The following is a 19296-nucleotide window of genomic DNA, read 5'->3' as shown; positions in this document are numbered from 1 at the left end:
GGTCCCGCGGCGGCGGGGGGGCCCGATCCGGTACTCACTCCATTTTCGGGGCGGCGGCGGCGGCTCCGGCGGGGTCGGGCCGGGCGAGGGGCGGCGGAGCGGGGCCGGCAGCCGCCGGCGTCCCGGCGCTCAGGGCCCGGCGGGCGGCGGCATCCCCGGCGGGGCTGCGGGATGCGCAGGGATGGCGGGGCCGCGCCGGTGCCGCCGCCTCCCGCACAGCTCCGTCTGCCGGGCGCGCCCCGCCACTGCCGCCGCCCCTCACCCGGCCTCGGGGCGCGGCGCTCCCCGCCCCGCCGCTACCGGTGCCCCCCCGCCCTCCCCGGGGCCGCGGCTGCTGCTGGGGTGCGGGGCCCGGAGCGGGGGGGGCCGCAGGGCTGCGGGTGCTGCCGGCTCCTCGCCCCGGGGCACGGCGCGTTCCCCCCCGCTCCCGCGGCCCCGGGAGGGTCCCAGCTCGGGGCACGGCCCCGGCCAAAGGCCACGCTCGCCGCTCCCACCGCGCCAGGGGCTCGGCGTCCCCGGCACCAGCCCCGAGGGTGACGGGGGAGCGGGGAGAGGATGGAGAAGCCGGGAGAGGATGGAGAAACGGGGAGAGGATGGAGAAACGGGGAGAGGATGGAGAAACGGGGAGAGGATGGAGAAGCCGGGAGAGGATGGAGAAGCCGGGAGAGGATGGAGAAGCGGGGAGACGATGGAGAAGCCGGGAGAGGATGGAGAAGTTGGGAGAGGATGGAGAAGCGGGGAGAGGATGGAGAAGCTGGGAGAGGATGGAGAAGCGGGGAGAGGCTGGAGAAACGGGGACAGGATGGAGAAGCCGGGAGAGGATGGAGAAGCGGGGAGAGGATGGAGAAGCGGGGAGAGGATGGAGAAGCCGGGAGAGGATGGAGAAGCGGGGAGAGGATGGAGAAACGGGGAGAGGATGGAGAAGCCGGGAGAGGATGGAGAAGCGGGGAGAGGATGGAGAAGCGGGGAGAGGATGGAGAAGCCGGGAGAGGATGGAGAAGCGGGGAGAGGATGGAGAAACGGGGAGAGGATGGAGAAGTGGGGAGAGGATGGAGAAACGGGGAGAGGATGGAGAAGCCGGGAGAGGATGGAGAAACGGGGAGAGGATGGAGAAACGGGGAGAGGCTGGAGAAACGGGGAGAGGATGGAGAAGCCGGGAGAGGATGGAGAAGCGGGGAGAGGATGGAGAAGCCGGGAGAGGATGGAGAAGTGGGGAGAGGATGGAGAAGCGGGGAGAGGATGGAGAAGCTGGGAGAGGATGGAGAAACGGGGAGACGATGGAGAAGCGGGGAGAGGATGGAGAAGCGGGGAGAGGATGGAGAAGCCGGGAGAGGATGGAGAAACGGGGAGACGATGGAGAAGCGGGGAGAGGATGGAGAAGCGGGGAGAGGATGGAGAAGCCGGGAGAGGATGGAGAAGCGGGGAGAGGATGGAGAAGCGGGGAGAGGATGGAGAAGCGGGGAGCCCTGCGTGTTCCCCCTCACCGTTCCTCCGTTTCCCAACGCAATGGTCGCATTGGGCAAACGCTGGCAAACTGACACAGGAAGCCCCGAGCCAGCCTCCGACCACGGTGTCGTTAGGAAATCTGCCCGCTGCCGGGCCGAGAGCTCCGCGCTCGGCCCCAGAGCAAGCCCGGCTCTGCAGCGAGGGTCACACCGGCAGTGGGGGCCCTGTCCCCCCACCCTCGTGCACCCACACCCTGGTACACCCTTCTTGCACGTTCTCTACACCCAGAGAAACAGCCCCTCTGCCCACAGCACCACCCCCGGGCCGGGCCAGCTCTGGAGGGGCCAAAAGTCACCTCGGGTCCACACACAGCACAGGCCCTGCGTGAGCCACAGCAGCCAGGCTGCCAGGGACGCTGCCACGTCCTGCGAGGTGTCCCGAGATGTGGTGGGGCCCTGCTGCTCCCACCCCTCTGCCAAGGGGAGAGGGCTTTCATCAGCTCCAAGGCACAAAAGGAGCCAGGACTGGGTCGGGAAGCTGCTCAGCTTTCTCTCTTCCTTCCCCAATCCGCTCTCCCAGCTAGCAGCCGCTCCAGGGAAAGCTGCAACGCTGCATCCAGCCCCCCCCCCCGACAGAGCATTGCGCTGCCAGTGCCCCCACCTCGCAGCAATTGCACAAGGCAGCAACACCCAGAGAGGAGGAAGCAGGAGGGAGATACCCATAGCACCCAGGCAGAGGCTCAGCCCCCCGAGTTATTTAAGCCCCCCCACCCCTGAGTGGCCGCATAGGAGGTGGCGGTGGCCCGCTTGGCACCAGTATGGTCACAGCTGGGCTTTTTGTCCTCAGCCTGGGAGGCTCCATCCTGCTCCCAGCACTGGCCTCAGCAGGTAACGGGAGAGCCGGGGCTGAGGGGGCTGCAGGGCTGGGCCCCACGGCCAGGGCGGGAGATGGAGACCCCGGGCTGGAGCCCCAGGGTGCAGGGGAGGCTTTGCCCTGCCACGCTCAGCCCTCCTCGGCCAGAGTCGATGCTCGGCCGCTCCCCGGGACACGCAGGAGCAGGACAGACCCAGGCGACAGCCGTGCCCGGATTCCCCGGCAGCCGGTGACCGCCTGCACCCACCCACCCACCAGGCACCCAGGGGAGCCGGATCATCGGGGGAAAGGTGGCGGCACCCCACTCCCGGCCCTTCATCGCCTCCATCCAGATGGACGGGCAGCACGTCTGCGGGGGCTTCCTGGTGTGGCCCAAGTGGGTGATGACGGCAGCCCACTGCCTCGTGCCCAGGTGAGCCACGCTCCCACGCGGGGCACGCCCCTCCTGTGCCCCCCCGGGGCACGGCGCGGCCCCCTTCAAACAGATACCCCTGGCCCGGGGGGGTTACGCAGTCCTGGAGCAACCCCCTCCCACGCTCCCCTCGAGCCCACCTCGCCAGCCCCCCTTCTCCCCCTCCCCGATCGCTCCCAGTCGCGGCAGCACCCACTCAGAGCCCCTCTGCCACAGGCACAACCCCTCGGTGCGCGTGGTGCTGGGTGCCCACCGGCTGCAGGAGCCCGAGGAGTCCCAGCAGGTCTTCAGCATCACGGAGTCCATCGCCCACCCGCACTACAACCCCCGCTCGGTGGACAACGACATCCGCCTGCTCAGGGTGAGGCCCGCGCCCGCCGCCGGCCATCACGGGCAGGCTCGCCGGGAGGTGGTGGGCGTCTGCTGGCCGGGAGGGGGGTGCCCCATGCCCCACCGGGTGCAGGAGAGAAATGGGGTGCCCCACGCCCCGTGGGGCACAGCAGGGAAATGGGGTGGCCTGTGCCTTGTGGGGTGCAGGAGGGAAATGGGGTGCCCCATGCCCCGTGGGGCGCAGCAGGGAAATGGGGTGCCCCATGTCCCATGAGGTGCAGGAGGGAAATGGGGTGCCCTGTACCTTGCGGGGCACTGGAGGGAAATAGGGTGCCCCACACTCTGCGGGGCACTGGAGGGAAATAGGGTGCCCCACACCCTGCGGGGTGCAGGAGGCAAATGGGGTGCCCCACGCCCTGCAGGGCGCAGGAGGCAAATGGGGTGCCCTGTGCCTTGCGGGGCACAGGAGAGAAATGGGGTGCCCCATGCCCCGCAGGGCACAGGAGGCAAATGGGGTGCCCTACACCTTACGGGGTGCAGGAGGCAAATGGGGTGCCCCACGCCCTGCAGGGCACAGGAGGCAAATGGGGTGCCCCACGCCCCACGGGGGGCAGGAAGGAAATGGGGTGGCCTGTGCCCCACACGGTGCAGGAGGCAAATGGGGTGCCCCATGTCTTGCGGGACACAGGAGGGAAATGGGGTGCCCCACGCCCCGCAAGGCACAGCAGGGAAATGGGGTGCCCTGTGCCTTGCAGGGTACAGGAGGGAAATAGGGTGCCCCACGCCCCGCGGGGCACAGGAGGGAAATGGGGTGCCCCATGTCTTGCGGGGCACAGGAGGGAAATGGGGTGCCCTGTGCCTTGCAGGGTACAGGAGGGAAATAGGGTACCCCACGCCCCGCGGGGCACAGGAGGGAAATGGGGTGCCCCATGTCTTGCGGGGCACAGGAGGGAAATGGGGTGCCCTGTGCCTCACAGGGCACAGGAGGGAAATGGGGTGCCCCATGCCCCACGGGGCACAGGAGGGAAATGGGGTGGCCTGTGCCTTGCAGGGTACAGGAGGGAAATGGGGTGCCCCACGCCCCGCGGGGCACAGGAGGAAAATGGGGTGCCCCATGCCCTGCGGGGCACAGGAGGGAAATGGGGTGCCCCACGCGCCGCGGGGTGCAGAAGGGAAATGGGGTGCCCCACGCCCCGCGGGGCGCAGGAGGGAAATGGGGTGCCCCATGCCCCGCGGGGCGCAGCAGGGAAATGGGGTGCCCCACGCCCCGCGGGGCGCAGCAGGGAGATGCCCACGGGGCCCGAGCCGACACTAGATGTCAGTGCTTCTCCGGAGAAGCGGGACCACGCCGTGGGGTGCGATGGAGGCGGCCGAGGCCACGCCAGCCCCGGCCACGCAGCCCCGGCCACGCAGCCCCCGCCGCGCCCGGGCAGCCCTCTCTGGAGCAGACTGGGCCCAGCGCAGGGGGGTCCCAGCCTCTGCAGGGGGAAGGGCAGGGCTGGGGGGGTCGGCACAAGCCGGGGCCGGCGGGTGGTGGGGTGTGGGGGGGTCAGGGACCCCCAGGCAGGAGCGGCTAGGGGGGCTCTGCCCCAGCTGCGAAGCCACCCGTGCCCCCGGCTCCCCGCCCAGCTGAACAGGTCAGCCACGCTGAACCAGTATGTGAAGCGGATCCGCCTGCCCTCGCCGCACATCGACCTAAAACCCGGCACCGTCTGCTACGTGATGGGCTGGGGGGACATCTCCAACTTCGGCGAGCAGCCCACCGAGCTGATGGAGACCGCCACCACCATCGTCAAGCGGAGCCTCTGCCGAACGCTGTGGAGGGGCAAGGTCTCGCCCAACATGCTGTGCGGGGCCAGCCGCAACACCACGCTGCAGGGCGTCTGCGCGGTGAGTGCGGTCCCAACCCCGTGCCCCCCAGCCGCCCCCCGCCAGGAGACCCTCTAGTCTCCCTCCCGCCTCTTTGCTTCGCAGGGCGACTCCGGGGGACCCCTGATCTTCAAGGAAAAGGTTTACGGCATCGTCTCGTTCTCTGGGGAGCGATGTGGGGACCGCCGGTACCCTGACATCTACACCAAGATCTCCAACTACATCGACTGGGTGCATCGCACCGTGCAAGAGCACCGCCATCAGAAGGGGCAGCTGAAACCCCAGCCGGGGCTGGGAGGGGGTCCCGGGAGCAGACGGGCTGCGGGGAGAGGGGCCGAGGCGTCTTGGCTGTCCAGCAGCACCCAGGAGGGGAGAAGAGGGCCAGGACTCCCAGGTCCTCCCAGCTCCGGGGGGTTTGGGAGCTGATGCTCAGGGCTCCTCGACGCAGAGCAGGGCAGGAGAGCAACTCTGCCGCTTGGCGAGGCTCCCCCCAGGCTGTACAAGAAGCCCCTGCCCCTCACTCGGCCTCTTGCAGCGGCAGCGTTTGCCTTCCTCAATAAAACCTCCTTGCCAGACCTCTGTCTGTTCCCCTTCCCCCTACCCACCCTGCTCCCCCCTTACGGGGGGCCACAGCCCCCGGCTCTGGGACAGGCGGGAGCCCCAGGGACACTCACCCCCCCCCCCAGCCCCTGCCCACCCTGATCCTGCCCCAGGGACGTGATGGGGGGACCCAGACCGAGCCCGAGCCCCCCCACCCAGGGAGCCAGCAGAATCTGGGTGGGGGGGTTTACCCCCTTTAATCTCCTGGTGGGCAGCTGAGCCGGGAAGGGCTGATCGGGGCTGCTGCCCGTCTCAACGGGGGCTGGTTTTTCCCCATTTTCCCCTCTCGCCCTTCCCCTGCCACACTACAACCCCCTCTCACACCATCCCGCTGCTCCCGTTTCTGCTCCGGTCCCAGCCAGACCCCCTGGGCTGAGGTGGATGGAGCAGGGGGTGCAGGAGGAAGGTGGGAAGCGGCAGCCCCCACTCAGGACCAGGCCCTGCCCCAGAGGAGCCAGGATCCGCATCCAGGCGCTGCCACCCCACGGAGCATCCCCAGCAGCACCGGCGCTGCCGTCCCGCCGGGGTGGGGCTCCCCATCCCGTCCCATCCCGTTCCACCCTGTCTCATCCCACCCTGTCTCGTCTTGTCCCGTCCCGTCCTACACCGCACCCTCCCCACCACGCTAAGGGACCCCCCAAACAGGGGAACCACAGACACCTCCCGGGGGCAGATGGGCTCCCAGCCACCCGGCTGCGCTGGCAGAGCCCGCGGGGATCCCGGCGAGAGCCTCACCTGCCTCCCCAGCACGCTCGGGCGTGCAGACGGGCGCTCGCCCCGCGGGGAGCTGGGCGGCCGCGGGGGCTGGGAGCTGCCCACGCCAAGCTGGGCTGGGGGGGACATGTGCCGAGCTGCTGCCGGGTCTCAGCTGAGACACGCGCAACGGCGTGGGACTCTGCCCGGCGTCGCGGCCGTCTCTGGGGACAGACCCAGACGTTCTCTGCTCCCGGTTGTTTGGTTTAGCTGCAAAATTGCTGGCACGCCGCGGCCTCGCAGCCACCCTCCCTGCCCCGGGGGGGTCCCGCAGGAGGCTGCAGCCAGCGGCGGCATCGGGCACGGGCCATCGCAGCACCCTTGGGGGCTCGGCTGGGCAGGATGAAGGCTGGAGCCAGGCCAGCATGCCAAGAGGTCCCCAGAAGGCGCCCTCACCCCTGCGGTCCCCGTGGTCCCGCGCCGGCGACTCCAGGAGCTTTGGCTGCCGCTCTGTGCGGTGCCCTGCCCCATCCCCTCCAGTGCAATCCCAGCCCCCCGCTGCAGGGCTTTGCACGGGGTCAGGGGGATGCAGCGGTGGGCCTTGGGGATGGTGGGGATGCCCAGCAGAGGACAGACCCCTGCCAGGCTGCCAGCCTCCAAGGAAGCCCCAAATCGCCGTGGGCTCCTGGCACCGGCGGCGTGGGGCACACCCCCCAGGATGCCGGGGCAGGGCTGCCAGCCCCGGGGCTTCTGCACGCTGCCAGGAAGCCTGGAGAGCCGGCGCCTGTGCTGGCTTGTCCCAGACCACCCAAAAACCAGCGGGAAGGAGGCGCCTGACTCACAGCCGTGTTTTGGAAGCCGAAATCTCCCGCTCATCGGCAGGAGCTGACGTCGCCGCTGCGGCCCGTGCCCGCGGGCTCGGCGCGGGGCAGAGCGCCAGGCGCTTCGGGGGCCAAACCCTCCGGCCGGGGCAGGCGGAGGGAGGCGAGCTGCCTTGGGGAGGAAGGCGCTGCGGGCGGGCTGTAGAGAAACCCAGGCCACACACCACCACGTGCAGCAAATGCTGGCGCCAGGGAAAGTCCTGGGCAGCGTTTTGGCAGGTCCTTTAACCCATCTCCAAAATCCCCAAAAGCGGGGAGGGTGGGGGTTATTTTGCTGAGCTTGGGTGGGTAGCAAGGAGCTGCAGGAGAGCCCTTGCCGTGCCCGCCCCAGGTTGCGATGCCGCTGCCTGGCAGCGGTGCCTGGCCGGGCTCAGCGCAGCTCTGGGGTGCACGAGACGCCCAGGTTCAAGCCAGGCTGCAGCCTGGGCCGGATCCTGTGTGATGCTCAGCATCCTCCCGGACTGCGGGGAGGGCTGAGGGTGCCAGCCAGGAGCGAAGGTCTCGTTCCCCATCGCTGCTTTATGGTGCCTCAGTTTCCCCGTGTAACCCCTCCGCCCAGGTCCTGGGGTGGGGGGGTCAGGGGAGTCTGTCGGAGCACCCCGCTGCCGTCGGGGCCGTGCCGGAGCCCGTCCACGCGTGGTTCGGTGAGGTTCGGAGGGGCGTGGGGGACTGCGCCGTGCCTGCCCCCAGCACTGGGGACGCGGCCGAGGGGGAACCGGCAGCAGCTCCCGTTGAGCTTGGAGCGCCAAGCCGCAGGCTGCCGCCCGGGCTCCTGCCGCCGGGAAAGCATCGCGCATCAGGACCCAATTAACGGCAGGAATTGTTTTGTGAAATACCAAACCCTCATGGCACGGCCTGCTATTGGGAACAGATTTATCTGCGCTGCTGCTTGGTGTGTTTGCTCTTCCTCGCTCTCCCCATTCCTCCCGCTGCAGAGAGCGGCTTCGGCCGGGCTGGAAAAACTCCAACGCCACGCTGAAGCAGACGCAGGCTGGGAGCGGGGCTGAGCTCCTCACCTGCTGCCCGGGGGGGATTCTCCCACCCCAGGTGCCCCCGTGCCCCTCTGCCCACGCCTGCCTTGACCCCCGGACCCCCGGTGAGGGGGCAAGCAGCGATGCTGCAGGGGAACCAGCCCCAGGGAACGCAGCTGCCTCCTGCGGCCCCAAAACCTGCTGAACAAAACTGGACCCGCAGCACCGTTTGTTCTTTTTTTTTTTAATGATAATCCAAATCGTAACACAGCTGTAAAATGCCCCTAACAATATGGAATAGGAAATGTATATGTTCCCATAGCGTCTGTCTCAGGAATTGGAACGCCATCATACAAAAATAGAAAATAGGGTATTTATATATATATTATATATATGATATTTATATAAAGGCAATAGCTTCTCAGTGTCAGAGATGAGATGGTATTTACACAGGTGACAACACACAAAATGGGAGAAGAAGTAAAAATAAATACAGACGGAGCAGGGGGTGCGGGAGATGGGGCCGGGGCTGCGCAGCCGAGGGGGAGCCGGGCTGGGGGTCCCTGGGGGGGGGCGAGCAGGGCCATCGCCCCTCTCCTGTCCCCCCCCCCGCACCGAGCTGCGCTCCCCACGGCCACTCCGGCCCCGCAGCCCCACAGCGGCTCTGCAGTGGGGCTGGGAGCTGAGCACCATCCCCGGGGCACCCCACGGCTGCTTCGCCCAGCACCGGCCCTGCAAATGCGGACCCCCCCCCCTCTCCCCCTGCAGCCTGGGCTGCTTTCAAAGAGGTTTTGGCAGGGAGAGATGAAGAGGGGGCTGTCCCCTGGGCGATGGGCTCGGGGCAGGGGCACCCGCAGCAGCGGCTGTGCCCCCCGGTCAGGGCTGCCCCGGCCCACGGTGCGCAGCGGTGCCCGGCCGCCGCGGCACCAGCCCTCCAGGCGCTGGCGTCGCCTCCGAAGAAAGGACCCGGGAAAACCTAAACTAAAATCCGTTTTAACACACACGCGCTAAAACTTTAGGAGAAAATAGCATACGTGTATATATATATTTTTATATATATAGATATATATATAAAATATATATATATATGCAGCTCTCTCCGATCCAATGCAGCGCCGTGCTGCCTTTCCTGCCGCTGGCAGCTGGGGCTGAGGCGAAAGTGCAGATTCCCTCTAGACCTCGAGGTCCCGGCCAGAAACGTCAGCAGAGTACCGAGAATTCAATCCAAAAATAAATAGGTCCAGGGCTGCCGGCCAAGGACACGTGGGGGGGCCCAACGCGCGGCAGCACGGACACCCCCTCCGCGCCTCGCCGGCTGCGGGGAAGGGCCCTGCGAGTGCCAGGAGCGGGCGCTGGCCGGCGGAAAGCTCTGCCGGGCACCGGAGCATCCCCGGGGTGGCTCGGCATCGCTCCGGCCACGCGGGCTGGGAGCTCCCTCCCCTGCTCCCCGGCCGGCAGGACCGAGAATCGGGCCCCCTGCGACTGCATAACATACACGGGTATAAATAAGGATCTTTTTATCTTAATAAATATCAGGTATATGGTTTGTACAATATACACATAATGCCCCTGTCTCCTGGGTCCAGCCTCACGGCGAGGGAGGATTCACACGTAGTTCTCTTCGGCGTTGTCCATCTCCGGGGAGAATTTGGCCGCAGCTGGAAACGGAGCAGGAGAGGGGGAGAAGCGGTGAGGGGGGCGCGAGGGGCGGCCGGGCGCTGGGGGTCTGAGCCTGCTCCCCCCCGGGACGCCCCGCTCACCTGAGCAGCTCCCGTAGTGGCGCACGCCGATGGAGCGGCCGCGGTGGCAAGTGGCCCGCCGGAGGTGGCACGCCGAGGGGTAGGTGACGTTGTTGTTGCCGCAGAGGGCGTGGTCCAGGCTGGTGGGCTCCGGGCAGGGAGCCGTCCGGCACATCACGCAGTGGGCGCTGCCCGTCTGGTCCACCACGCAGGTGTGGGTGCCGGGGCACACCACGCTGGAGCACGACTCTGCGGGGAAGCACGCGCGGCCACAGCTTGAGCCTCGCCGGCCGAAATGAGCTGGGGACGCCCATCATCCCCCCGCGGCTCCTCCAACCCGGGTGGGCAGCCGGGGATCTTGCCAGGAAACCCGGGCAGCCCGGATGCCCTCCTGCCTTTAGCTACCGGGGGACTGGAGGGTCCCAAGCTCCCCCATCGCCACCGCTCCCGAGGACGGGAGCTGGCAGGGGCCGACGTCGCGGGTACGAGGGACCGCGCGGCCCCGCAGCCCTCGGGCACGGCGCCGGCCAGAGCCTCGCCGCGCCGGGGAGGGAGCTGACGTCCGGCTGCGGAGCCGGAGCGCGTGGGCCTGAGCCCGGCTTGGCGCAGTGGGACCCGGCTGGGGCAAGCGGCCCCACGCAGGTGCCTTGGCAAAGGAGCAGCAGCCGCTCCGGCCAGGCTGGCAGCCGCCGCGCCGCACGCCCCGGCGAGAGGGGAAGGGCAGGGTCACCCTGGAGCCAGCCCAGCCCTTGCGAGCGAGGGCGGAGGGTGGCGGGAGCCTGCGCGGACAGGATCAGGCCCTGCACGGAGCTCTGCCGAGCTGGCACAGAGCGGGGGGCTCGTGCACCCCCCCAATCCCGCAGCAAACCCCCGGGGTCCGTGCAGCCTGCCAGCCCCGCGGCCCCCCGCCCCGGCACAACCCCGCGGCAGCAGCAGGAGCGCGCCAGGACCCGCAGCGCTCCCCGGACACCGTAAACACTTTGCAACGCTATCCCTTCGCCTTCCTCTCTTTCCCTGCCGGATTGGAAGGAGATTTGGCATCTGCAACTCCCAGCTCGCAACTCACATTTCTTGCCCCACATTTCCCTGTGCAGTCCAGAGGTTGACAGGCAAAGCATTTCAGAGAGGAGAGCTGGCAAAAATAATCATAATAATTCTGACAGTTCTTGGCAGGGCAAGGAGGATTGCTGCTCTCTTTAACAAAACAACAAAAAGAGGGGCTTGATGTTCGTAAGTGACATTTTACGGACTGTTATTCCTCAGCCCACGGCGAGGCTAATCCCCCATCGCACTGACAGGCTGCGTCGGCATCGCAGGCGGCTCCGCTGCCGCGTCCCCGCCGGGGCGGCTGGGCTGGGGCCCTGGGTGGCCGGTGGGTGCCAGCCGGGTGGGTGCCAGCTCCAGCCGGCTGCAGGCAGCGCAGCGAGGGCGATGCCAAGGGACGCGACTCCCCCGCGGGCCGGGGGCCGCTGCTGCTGCCCGTCGGCGCGGGGCTGGCTGCGGAGCAATGCCCCCTCGCCAGGTACGGTGCCGCAGGCAGAGCCCCGTGCCGGGGCAGACCTTCCCTCCCCGGGCACAGCCAGGGCCGGGCACTGGTTACAAACGCCCTGCGCCGAGCTGGCGGAGCCGCAGGGGCGATGGGAGTGCTTGGGGCAGGACGGCTGCTCCCCGACACGCTGCCCGCGGGGCGGGGAGAACGGGGGAGACCCAGCTTCCCGGGTGGGAGAGGGGAGGACGTGCCCGGCCGTGCCGGCACGGCACGGCACGGCGACCCTTCCTCTCCGCACCAGAGTGGCTCGCGGTGTGCCAGGATGGCCGGCGAGCGCGTGCGCCCCGGGACCCACGCTGCCGTTCATCTCCCTGCAAGACGGGCGCAGCTCGCACCGGTCCCGCGTGGAGCTGGGAGCGCGAGAGCCGCAGGGGATGGGACAGGGACAGGGTGGGGACGGGATGAAACGGGGTGGGGGGTGTGACCAGACCTACTTTTGCATTTGCCCTGGTACATGACTTCGAGGTCGGGGTGGTCTCTGCACTTGGCCGTCAGCAGGTCGCACTCATCTCGGTAGGTGTAGCCGTCGGAGCCGCAGACCTGCAGCTTGCGGGGCAGGCTGGAGCAGTCGGGGGCACAGGCACACTGGGGCCGGCCGTGCTTCATCTTGCAGACCTTGTCGGGGCCGCACACCACCCCCTCGCAGCTCTCTGGGGACAGAGGGGAGCAGCACGTGAGGGAGCGGCGACGGCTGCCACCCACGAGGGAAGGATCCGTCCTGCCCAGCACCCCGGCCCCACCGGGCAGCACCAGGTCAGGGGCAGGGCCAGCGTCAGCCCGCGGGGTCGCAAATCCCTCCCGGGGTCACAACGCGCACGCTGACGCCGAGCCGCCCCGAGCAGCATCTGGATCTGCTCAGCTCCGCCAAGGAGCAGGTCGTTGGCTGGAGCTCCGCACGATCATCCAGCACTCGCCCCAGCCAGAGCCCCGGCCCTCCGCTCAGCACCAGCTCACTCATTTCTATGTATTTATTTTTTGGAAGGAGACATTTCTTTTTCTTGTGCAATGGAAAAATCTATCTCCGCAAGGCCCCAGCTCCTCCAGAAGGAACTGGGCTTCGCAAGTTGTCTGGGCAATCAAGAACGCCGCTTCCACCAGACAATACCCAGCCCTGTTTCGCTCCGGGCCTCCGTGACTTGAACACAAGAGCGGGACGCAGCAGCGAGCGCAGATCCCCAGACAGGCGGCTGCTTTGTCCCCCGGGTCGCCTCCCGGCCAGCACGGGGGCCGGGTTCAGAGGGTCCCGCCAGCGCTGCCCCGGGGCCGCACCCACGCTGGGGGGGACGGAGAGGGGCCGCCAGCTCCGACCAGGGGCCCGTCCCGGACCCCGGTGGCTCCGTGGGGAGAGGCAAAGGGGTCAGCACCCAGCCCACGGCGGGGACTTCTGGAAGCCCCTCGCTCCCCCCAACGCACGCACACAGCTCTCGCCCCAAAGGGACGCTTTGCCCCCTGAGCTCTCCGGGACACGGGTGATGCCGGGAGTTGGGGGGTGCAGGGCTGCCTCCGGATGCAGGGATGCGGCTCCATCAGCACCCGCGGGGATGAAGGCCAGGCAGGACCCAGAAACTTCCCGAGATGGGGATTCACCCCCAAGCAGGAGGGATTCCCGCAGACAGGGTGTGTGCTGGGAGCTGTTGGGAGGTACAGAGGGGGATTTCCCTGCCGGAGATGGGTCACTTTGGGAGACAGCGGGGGCGAGGAGGAGGAGGGGGAAGGGGAAATTCCCTGTCTGCTTGGCCCAGCTCTCCCCAGGGGAAATTCCCCGGTGGGAGACAGTTTCCCAGTTTGCTCCCTGATTTCCATAGCTGGGGCCTGTCCAAGGGAAGGAGAGAGCAGCATGCTGAGCCCTGGCAGCATCTCTGCTGAAAGCCACAGGGATGAAACCCTGGGGCAGCGGGGCATGACCCGTGCCCCAGCGCTGCCAGAGCAAGCAGGACCTTCGTCACCCTCTGCTCCGGGACACTGCGGCCAGCGCGGCAGGGTCCGGCCATCCGCACGGTCTCAGCACGGGAGGGAGGTGGCGGGACCCCCCGCCCGTGACCCCAACTCCGCCACCCAGCTCTCCCCCGCCCTGCACCAGCTCTCCGGGGGGGGGACACCATGTCCCCAACAGCTGGAGCCAGGAATTTCGCCTCCCCACTGGAGGCCCATTGTGGAGCCCCCGGGGTCCGGCCAGCACCTTCCCGCGGGGCTCGGCCGCCCCGGCTGCTGGCGCAGGGCTGGTGGCTGCAGCCCACTTTATCCTGGAGTAACCTCTCCCGGCCCTGCGAGCCGGGGGAGCGGGAGCACGGCTCGTCTCATCCGCCCTTTTCCAAGGCCTCCAGCTCGCTGGAGCCCGGTGGGGAGCAGCACCAGCTCCATCTGGATGGGACAGGCAGGGGCTTTCTGAAGGGTGGGGAGTTGCGGTGTACGTGCCGGCCGGGCTCTCCGGCGGTTTCAGCAAAGGTCCTGCTTCCCAGATCCTGATGATCCCCAGCCCCCACCGCGGTCTGCGGCCGCTGGCAGCCCCCCCGTGTCCCCCAGCCTCCCTGCAGAGGTGAGGGCAGACCCCTGGGACGAGGGCTGCCCATCCTCACCGCACGCTGCCCTGGGCATGGGGGGAGCCGCGCTCCCCAGCCAGCCCCTGGAGAGGGTCCCGGTATTCCCGGGACCAGCAGGGCCCCCGCCAAGCAGGGCCAGCCTGCCCGGCCACCGTGGGGCCGAGCCCGTGGTGGGAGATGGGGCAGAAAGCCAGGGCCAGGATCTTCACTCAGCCTTCAGCTGGCACAGGGTGCGACCCCAAGCCTCACCAGGACAGGGCCAAAGAGCAGCCAGGGCCACAGCACCGGGGGGTGCAGAGGGGCTGGAAGAAGCAGTTTTTGTTAAGAGCCTTTTTTTTTTCTTTTTCTCTCCCCCCCCCCCCCTTTAAGCAAATAACAACGTGACCTTCCAAAGACCTGCTCCTGCCTACTGCGGTCAGCAGGTCCTCGAGCATGTTCTCACACGGCCACGCAAGTGCGACTGGGGGATCCGCGCCTCCGGCGCGCGCCAAAACATCTGGCGGGGCTGGAACTCACAGCTGGAGAGTTTCCACTTCTGGAACTGCCCATTACATAAAGCCATTTCACACACACGCTGGGAGGAGGCAGGGGGAGCAGAGGGGAAGAAAGATCTTTTTTCCTTAAAAAAAGAAAAAAAAAAAAACCTTAAGAAGTTTCCCTCTGAGCAGATCTGGCAAGGGCAGGGGCGGGAGGCCCCAGCCACAGCAGAGTTAACCTGGGAACAGGGAGCCCCAGCTCAGCTCCTTGCGCTCGGGCTGCCCAGCCAAGACCCGGGTCACGCATCCCACTGCAGAGCGGGATACAAAAATACACACAAAGTGAGAGCTGCCAGGGGACGGAGGCTGGCCCGTGAGCTCTGGCCCCATGGCAGCACCCGTCCCGGCGCTGTAGCGGCAGGAGCACGGGGTCGGCGCTCCCCGGGGTCCCCGCGTGTCCCAGACAGCCCAGGAGGGCACTGGGAGAGCCCTGCCTGGTGAGGGGCAGCCCAGCCCCGTCACTGCCGCTTCACCCGGAGCTGCGGGCTCCGAGCATCGTCCCCAGGCAGAGCTCAGCCCTGCCGCAGCCCGCTCGCCCCACGGCTGCGCTCACCTTTGCAGGGGTGGCAGGTCACCAGCCCCAGGAAGCCCAGCAGGCTGATCTTGTTGCCTGGGTAGGTGTAATTAGACCAAGCCACGTCCACATTGCCGTTGGCACAGCATTCCTCCCACGTCACGCCCGTCTTCAGGATCATGGTGCACTTGGCTTCCTTCCCCTGCTGCAGCCAGCAGATCCCACCTGCGGAGAGGGCAGAGGGTGAGGGGTCCCGGCTGCACCGTGCCACCGCGCGAAGGGTGGCGAGACCCCGGCCGTGGCCGGGCCGCCTGCGGGGCAGAGGCGTGGGGACCGCAGCAGTGCTGGGAAGGGTCAGCATGGGACGAGGTGGGGAAGCTAAAGAGGCTCCATGTTGGCTCCCACCTCTCCTGGGGCACAAGGGCTGTCCCGGAGCAGGCGTCCCTGTGAGCGCCCGGCACGGTGCAGCAGCTCGGTGCCCACGCTGCCATCCCAGCACCCCGGGGTTCCGGCAGCCCGGCTCCTCTGGCAACAGGCTTCAAACCTAGCACCGGGACCGCAGGGACACGCCAGTTATCCCAGCGCTCGCAACTGATGCTCTGGGAGATGCCCAGTGGGCGAGCCAGGATGTGGGCTTGCAGCTTGCCCCCCCCGCTTGCCCTGCCCTCCCTGCCTGCGTCGCTGCCTAACTCCTGCCTGACCCCACAGAGGGGAGGCTCCAGCCCCCACCACCCAAAAGCAGGGCTGCAGGGACACCCAAAGCAGGGCTGACGGGCGCCTGTGCTGTGAGGGCTGGATCGCTGGCATGTGTCAGTGGTCCCACAGAGGGACAGGGACCATCCCCGCGGCTTGGGGACCCAACACCCACGGCCTTTGTGAGGAGTGGCCGAGCCACCGGCTGAGAACGGGGCACTTGACACAGCCCTTGGGACGGGGCCAGCCCAGCGGCATCAGATCCCTCTGAGTCAAAAGCCTGTTTGTTCCTTAACTCCACGAGCGAATCGGTTATATTTTTTTTTTTTTTTTGTGAGTGATTCCTTTGCAATTTCCGCCTCTGCAAACCAGCCTCTTCTGACGCTTATTTGGGTTTATGCTCTCATTAGCTGCGTTTGAGGTTTGTTAAACAGCTAAAGATGTGAGGGATGGATGGGGGAAGGGACTGATCCTGCCAGTGCCAGGCTGGAGTCGCTCCCATCCAAAGTAGGGATTCACCCTGCTCCAAAGCAGGGTCGGCACCCGCCTCGGACCCCAGGTGTGTGTCGTACCCCACCCCCCGCCATGCACCCGCTTTTGGTTTGGCCAAAAGCACGTGGGGCTCCCGGCCCGGCTGCGACCAGCAACAGCTCCGTGGGGCGGCCGTGAACGGAGCAAACCCTCGGGCTGTGGGAACCGGCAGCCTGGACACCTCTGGAGGCATCAGCCCGGCCAACACGCCTCTGCCCTCGGTGGCTTTATCCCCCGTGGATTTGCCTAATCGCTCTTTCAAGCCCGTTTTTCCCTTACGACACCCCGTGGCCCCAATTCCCCTGCCGTACCAAGCTCCCCGGGAGCCGTGTGCCAGCTTTGCACCATGCTTGCCCCGCAACTGCTGCCCGTGGGCACAGAGCGATCCCACCCGCAACGGGACGGACCCACGCACCCCCTGCCCACGCGTCCAGCTTCTGGGGCGCACCCCGGCACCTGCCCCCTCCCGAGCCGCGCTGGGGTGCGGGGATGCCGACAAGGGATGTGCCTCAGGCAGGGGGTCGGAGCCCACCCGTCCTGCGAGCGGAGCCAGGCGGCTGCGGGCCGGAGGGGGCCAGCGTGGGGGTCTCAGGGTGCCCCATCCTCGGCGCCTCAGCCACGAGGGTGCAGGAGGACCCGGGCTGTGGCCGGGGGGGACGCAACGCGTCCCTGCCCAAGGCCTTCCAGCACCGGTACTCGACGCTGCAAGGCAGCGAGCGCAAATCCCACGGGCTGGGGCGATGCCAAATCCGATCCCGGGGGGCTGCCGCAGCACGAGGGGCCTCACGGGAGCCTTCCCTGTCCTTCTGGGCATCCCGACCTGCCGCTATCCGGGGAGCGCAGCGCCTGCCCACGCTGGCAGGGAGTGATGGAGACGAACGGGACCGTGTGAGGGGGAAGACGGAAACTCCAGCGCTGCTGTGAGAGAACCGACGCTGGCACTCGCGGCCACGGCACCGCAGCGCTGGGAAGGGCCACTGGAGCCCTGGACCGGGGGCCCGGCCAGCCTGGGTGCCGGCATGGCTTCCCTGCGAGGAAACGGCTACCAAAGAGCCGGGACACCTCCCAGGCGCCCGCTGGAGCTGCCAGCATGAGCGGCCGAACCAGGAGGGGTTTGAGCTGCAAACTCCACACCCAGATCACGAACCGGCCGCTGTTCCCAGTTCTTCCTACCCAGGTCCCAACGCTCCGGAGCGCAGCTCAACTGCCCCCCAGCCTGGCGAGAGGGACCCCCGCCCAGGCAGCCGTCCTGGGAGCAATGCAGGGGGGCTGGCAGGCCAGCCAGGCTGTTGCCCAGGTTGCCCCCATCCCGGGGCACGCAGGGGTGCGGGATGCCGGGGTCGGGCACCGGCACCGCCACGGTACGGGACGCGGCAGCGGGGCCACGCAGGACCATGGGCACTCGCCCCCGCTACGGCAGCCCCGGGACCGAGCCTGCCAGAGGCGGCTGCCCCCGGGGAGGGACAGTTTGGGGACCGGGGCCACCTGAGCGGCACTGCCGGGCACCGGGCACCCACTCCACCACCGCCTGGCACCCGAGCGATCCCGGTAAAGCGGGTTTTTGCCGCCGGCAGCCCAGCCCCGCAGCCCGCACCCACCCGGCCGGGGAGGCGGCTGCCGGGAGGGCGGATAGCGGCGGCGGGGAAGGGAGGGGGGGGTGGCCCGGTAGCGGCGCCGGGCCCCCGGGGCCACCCCCACCCCAAGCACCTGCCAGCGGGGCCGGGGCGCGGCGGCACCGACGGCCGGGGGCAGCGGGCGGCCCCGGCGGGAGCGGCGGCCCCGGTGCCCCCCGGTGCGGGCCCCCCCCTCTTCGCCACCGGGACTCCCCCCCCCCCCCTCCCCCGCCCCGGGCAGCACTTACCGTGCGCGGCGGCGGCGGGGCTGCAGAGGGCGAGCAGGCAGAGCGCCAGCCGCAGCGGCATGGCCGGGCCGGGGCGGCGGGACGGGGATGGGGCCGGGACGGGGCCGGGACGCTCCGGTGACCTGTTGCCTGTGCAGCGGCGGCGGGGCCGGCGGAGCTATAAAGCGGCGGGGCGGCGTGAATCACCGGGCGGGGCGGCGGCGGCGGCGGAGGGGGGGGGGGCCGCGGCCGGGGGCGGGGGCAGCGGGGTGGGGGTGGAAGTTGGGGGGCGAGGGGCCGGTGCTGGGAGTTGGGGTGCAAGGGAGGGCAGCGGGGGGGGGGGGGAGGGTGGAAATTGGGGTGCCGGGGGGGGGGTGGCAGTGAGGATATGCTCGCCCCCGCCTGTGGGTGCTGGGTGGGCGAGGGTGGGGGTGTCGGGGTGGGGATGTGTCCGTGTGTCCTCCGGGCCGAGCCGGGGGGAGCCGGCAGCTCGCAGCTGGACCGCGCTGGGATGGAGATGGGGAGGGGAAGGTTTTGGGGGTGACCCCCGTGCTTGGGGGTGCGGAGCCCCCAGCAGCGGAGCAAGGGCCGGGGCAGAGAGAGCAGAGACGCGTCCCGGGAGCCCCCGGGGGGTGGGGGAGCGCTGGGGCCTGGGTGCTGCCCAGAGCAGCCCCCCTGCCCGACCCTGTCCCTCCCGCACGCCGCTCCCTCCCCACCCACCCATCCTCGCATGAACCCTGTGTCTGCCTCCTCCCGCCCTCCTCCTCCTCCTCCCCACGGCAGCCCCGTCTGGCAGCAGAGTTACGGTAAGGTCTGTGTCATGTGGCTCCTTTCATCTCTGCTCCCTAAACACCAGCGCAGCTCCCCCGGCAGCCCAGCATCACCCACACTGTGCCGGTGGGGAAACTGAGGCACGGCTGGGTCCCGCTGCCTCGAGCCGTGTGAGCCCTCACCTGGGCAAGCCGCGCAAGGTGAGGAGGGGAAGGAGAAGAGCTGGGGGGGACACGCACCCCCCCCATGGCACACACCGTCACTGTCCTCCCCGCGTGTCCCCATTGTGCTAGGGCCGCTCGTCCCGGCTCCCAAACGTGTGCCAGACCCTGCACGGCCTGGCCGGGGCTGGGGAACCGCAGCGCTGCCAGCGCTGCCAGGCTTCGGGGGGTTCCCATCAGGACGGGGGCGGGCAGGGGGGGCTGCGGGCAGCCCAGGCTCCCCGACACGGCCTGGCCTCGCTCCCTGCTCGGTGCCACCGCCCAGAGATCACCCGCCCATCTGCAAG

At 68.5% G+C, this 19296-nt stretch overlaps 2 protein-coding genes across 2 annotated transcripts; one reads left to right on the top strand and one right to left on the bottom strand.

The window, feature by feature from the left end:
* The first annotated feature begins 2242 nt into the window (after positions 1-2242).
* Positions 2243-8083, top strand: PRSS57 (serine protease 57). The gene is made up of 6 exons (XM_075723846.1): positions 2243-2333; positions 2578-2731; positions 2948-3092; positions 4691-4951; positions 5036-5231; positions 8040-8083. Exons 1-6 carry the CDS (start codon positions 2264-2266, stop codon positions 8081-8083), a joined length of 870 nt encoding a protein of 289 aa, XP_075579961.1. The 5' UTR covers positions 2243-2263.
* A 1597-nt stretch (positions 8084-9680) lies between these two features.
* Positions 9681-18099, bottom strand: FSTL3 (follistatin like 3). The gene is made up of 5 exons (XM_075723727.1): positions 18039-18099; positions 14993-15178; positions 11798-12013; positions 9836-10063; positions 9681-9733 (listed from the first exon to the last, which is right to left on the bottom strand). Exons 1-5 carry the CDS (start codon positions 18097-18099, stop codon positions 9681-9683), a joined length of 744 nt encoding a protein of 247 aa, XP_075579842.1.
* Positions 18100-19296: the final 1197 nt, after the last annotated feature.

Source organism: Pelecanus crispus, chromosome 20 (genome assembly GCF_030463565.1).
Source record: "Pelecanus crispus isolate bPelCri1 chromosome 20, bPelCri1.pri, whole genome shotgun sequence".
Lineage (NCBI taxonomy): Eukaryota > Metazoa > Chordata > Aves > Pelecaniformes > Pelecanidae > Pelecanus > Pelecanus crispus.
The sequence above is the reverse complement of the archived record's forward strand: the minus strand, read 5'-3'. Positions and strand labels throughout refer to the sequence as shown.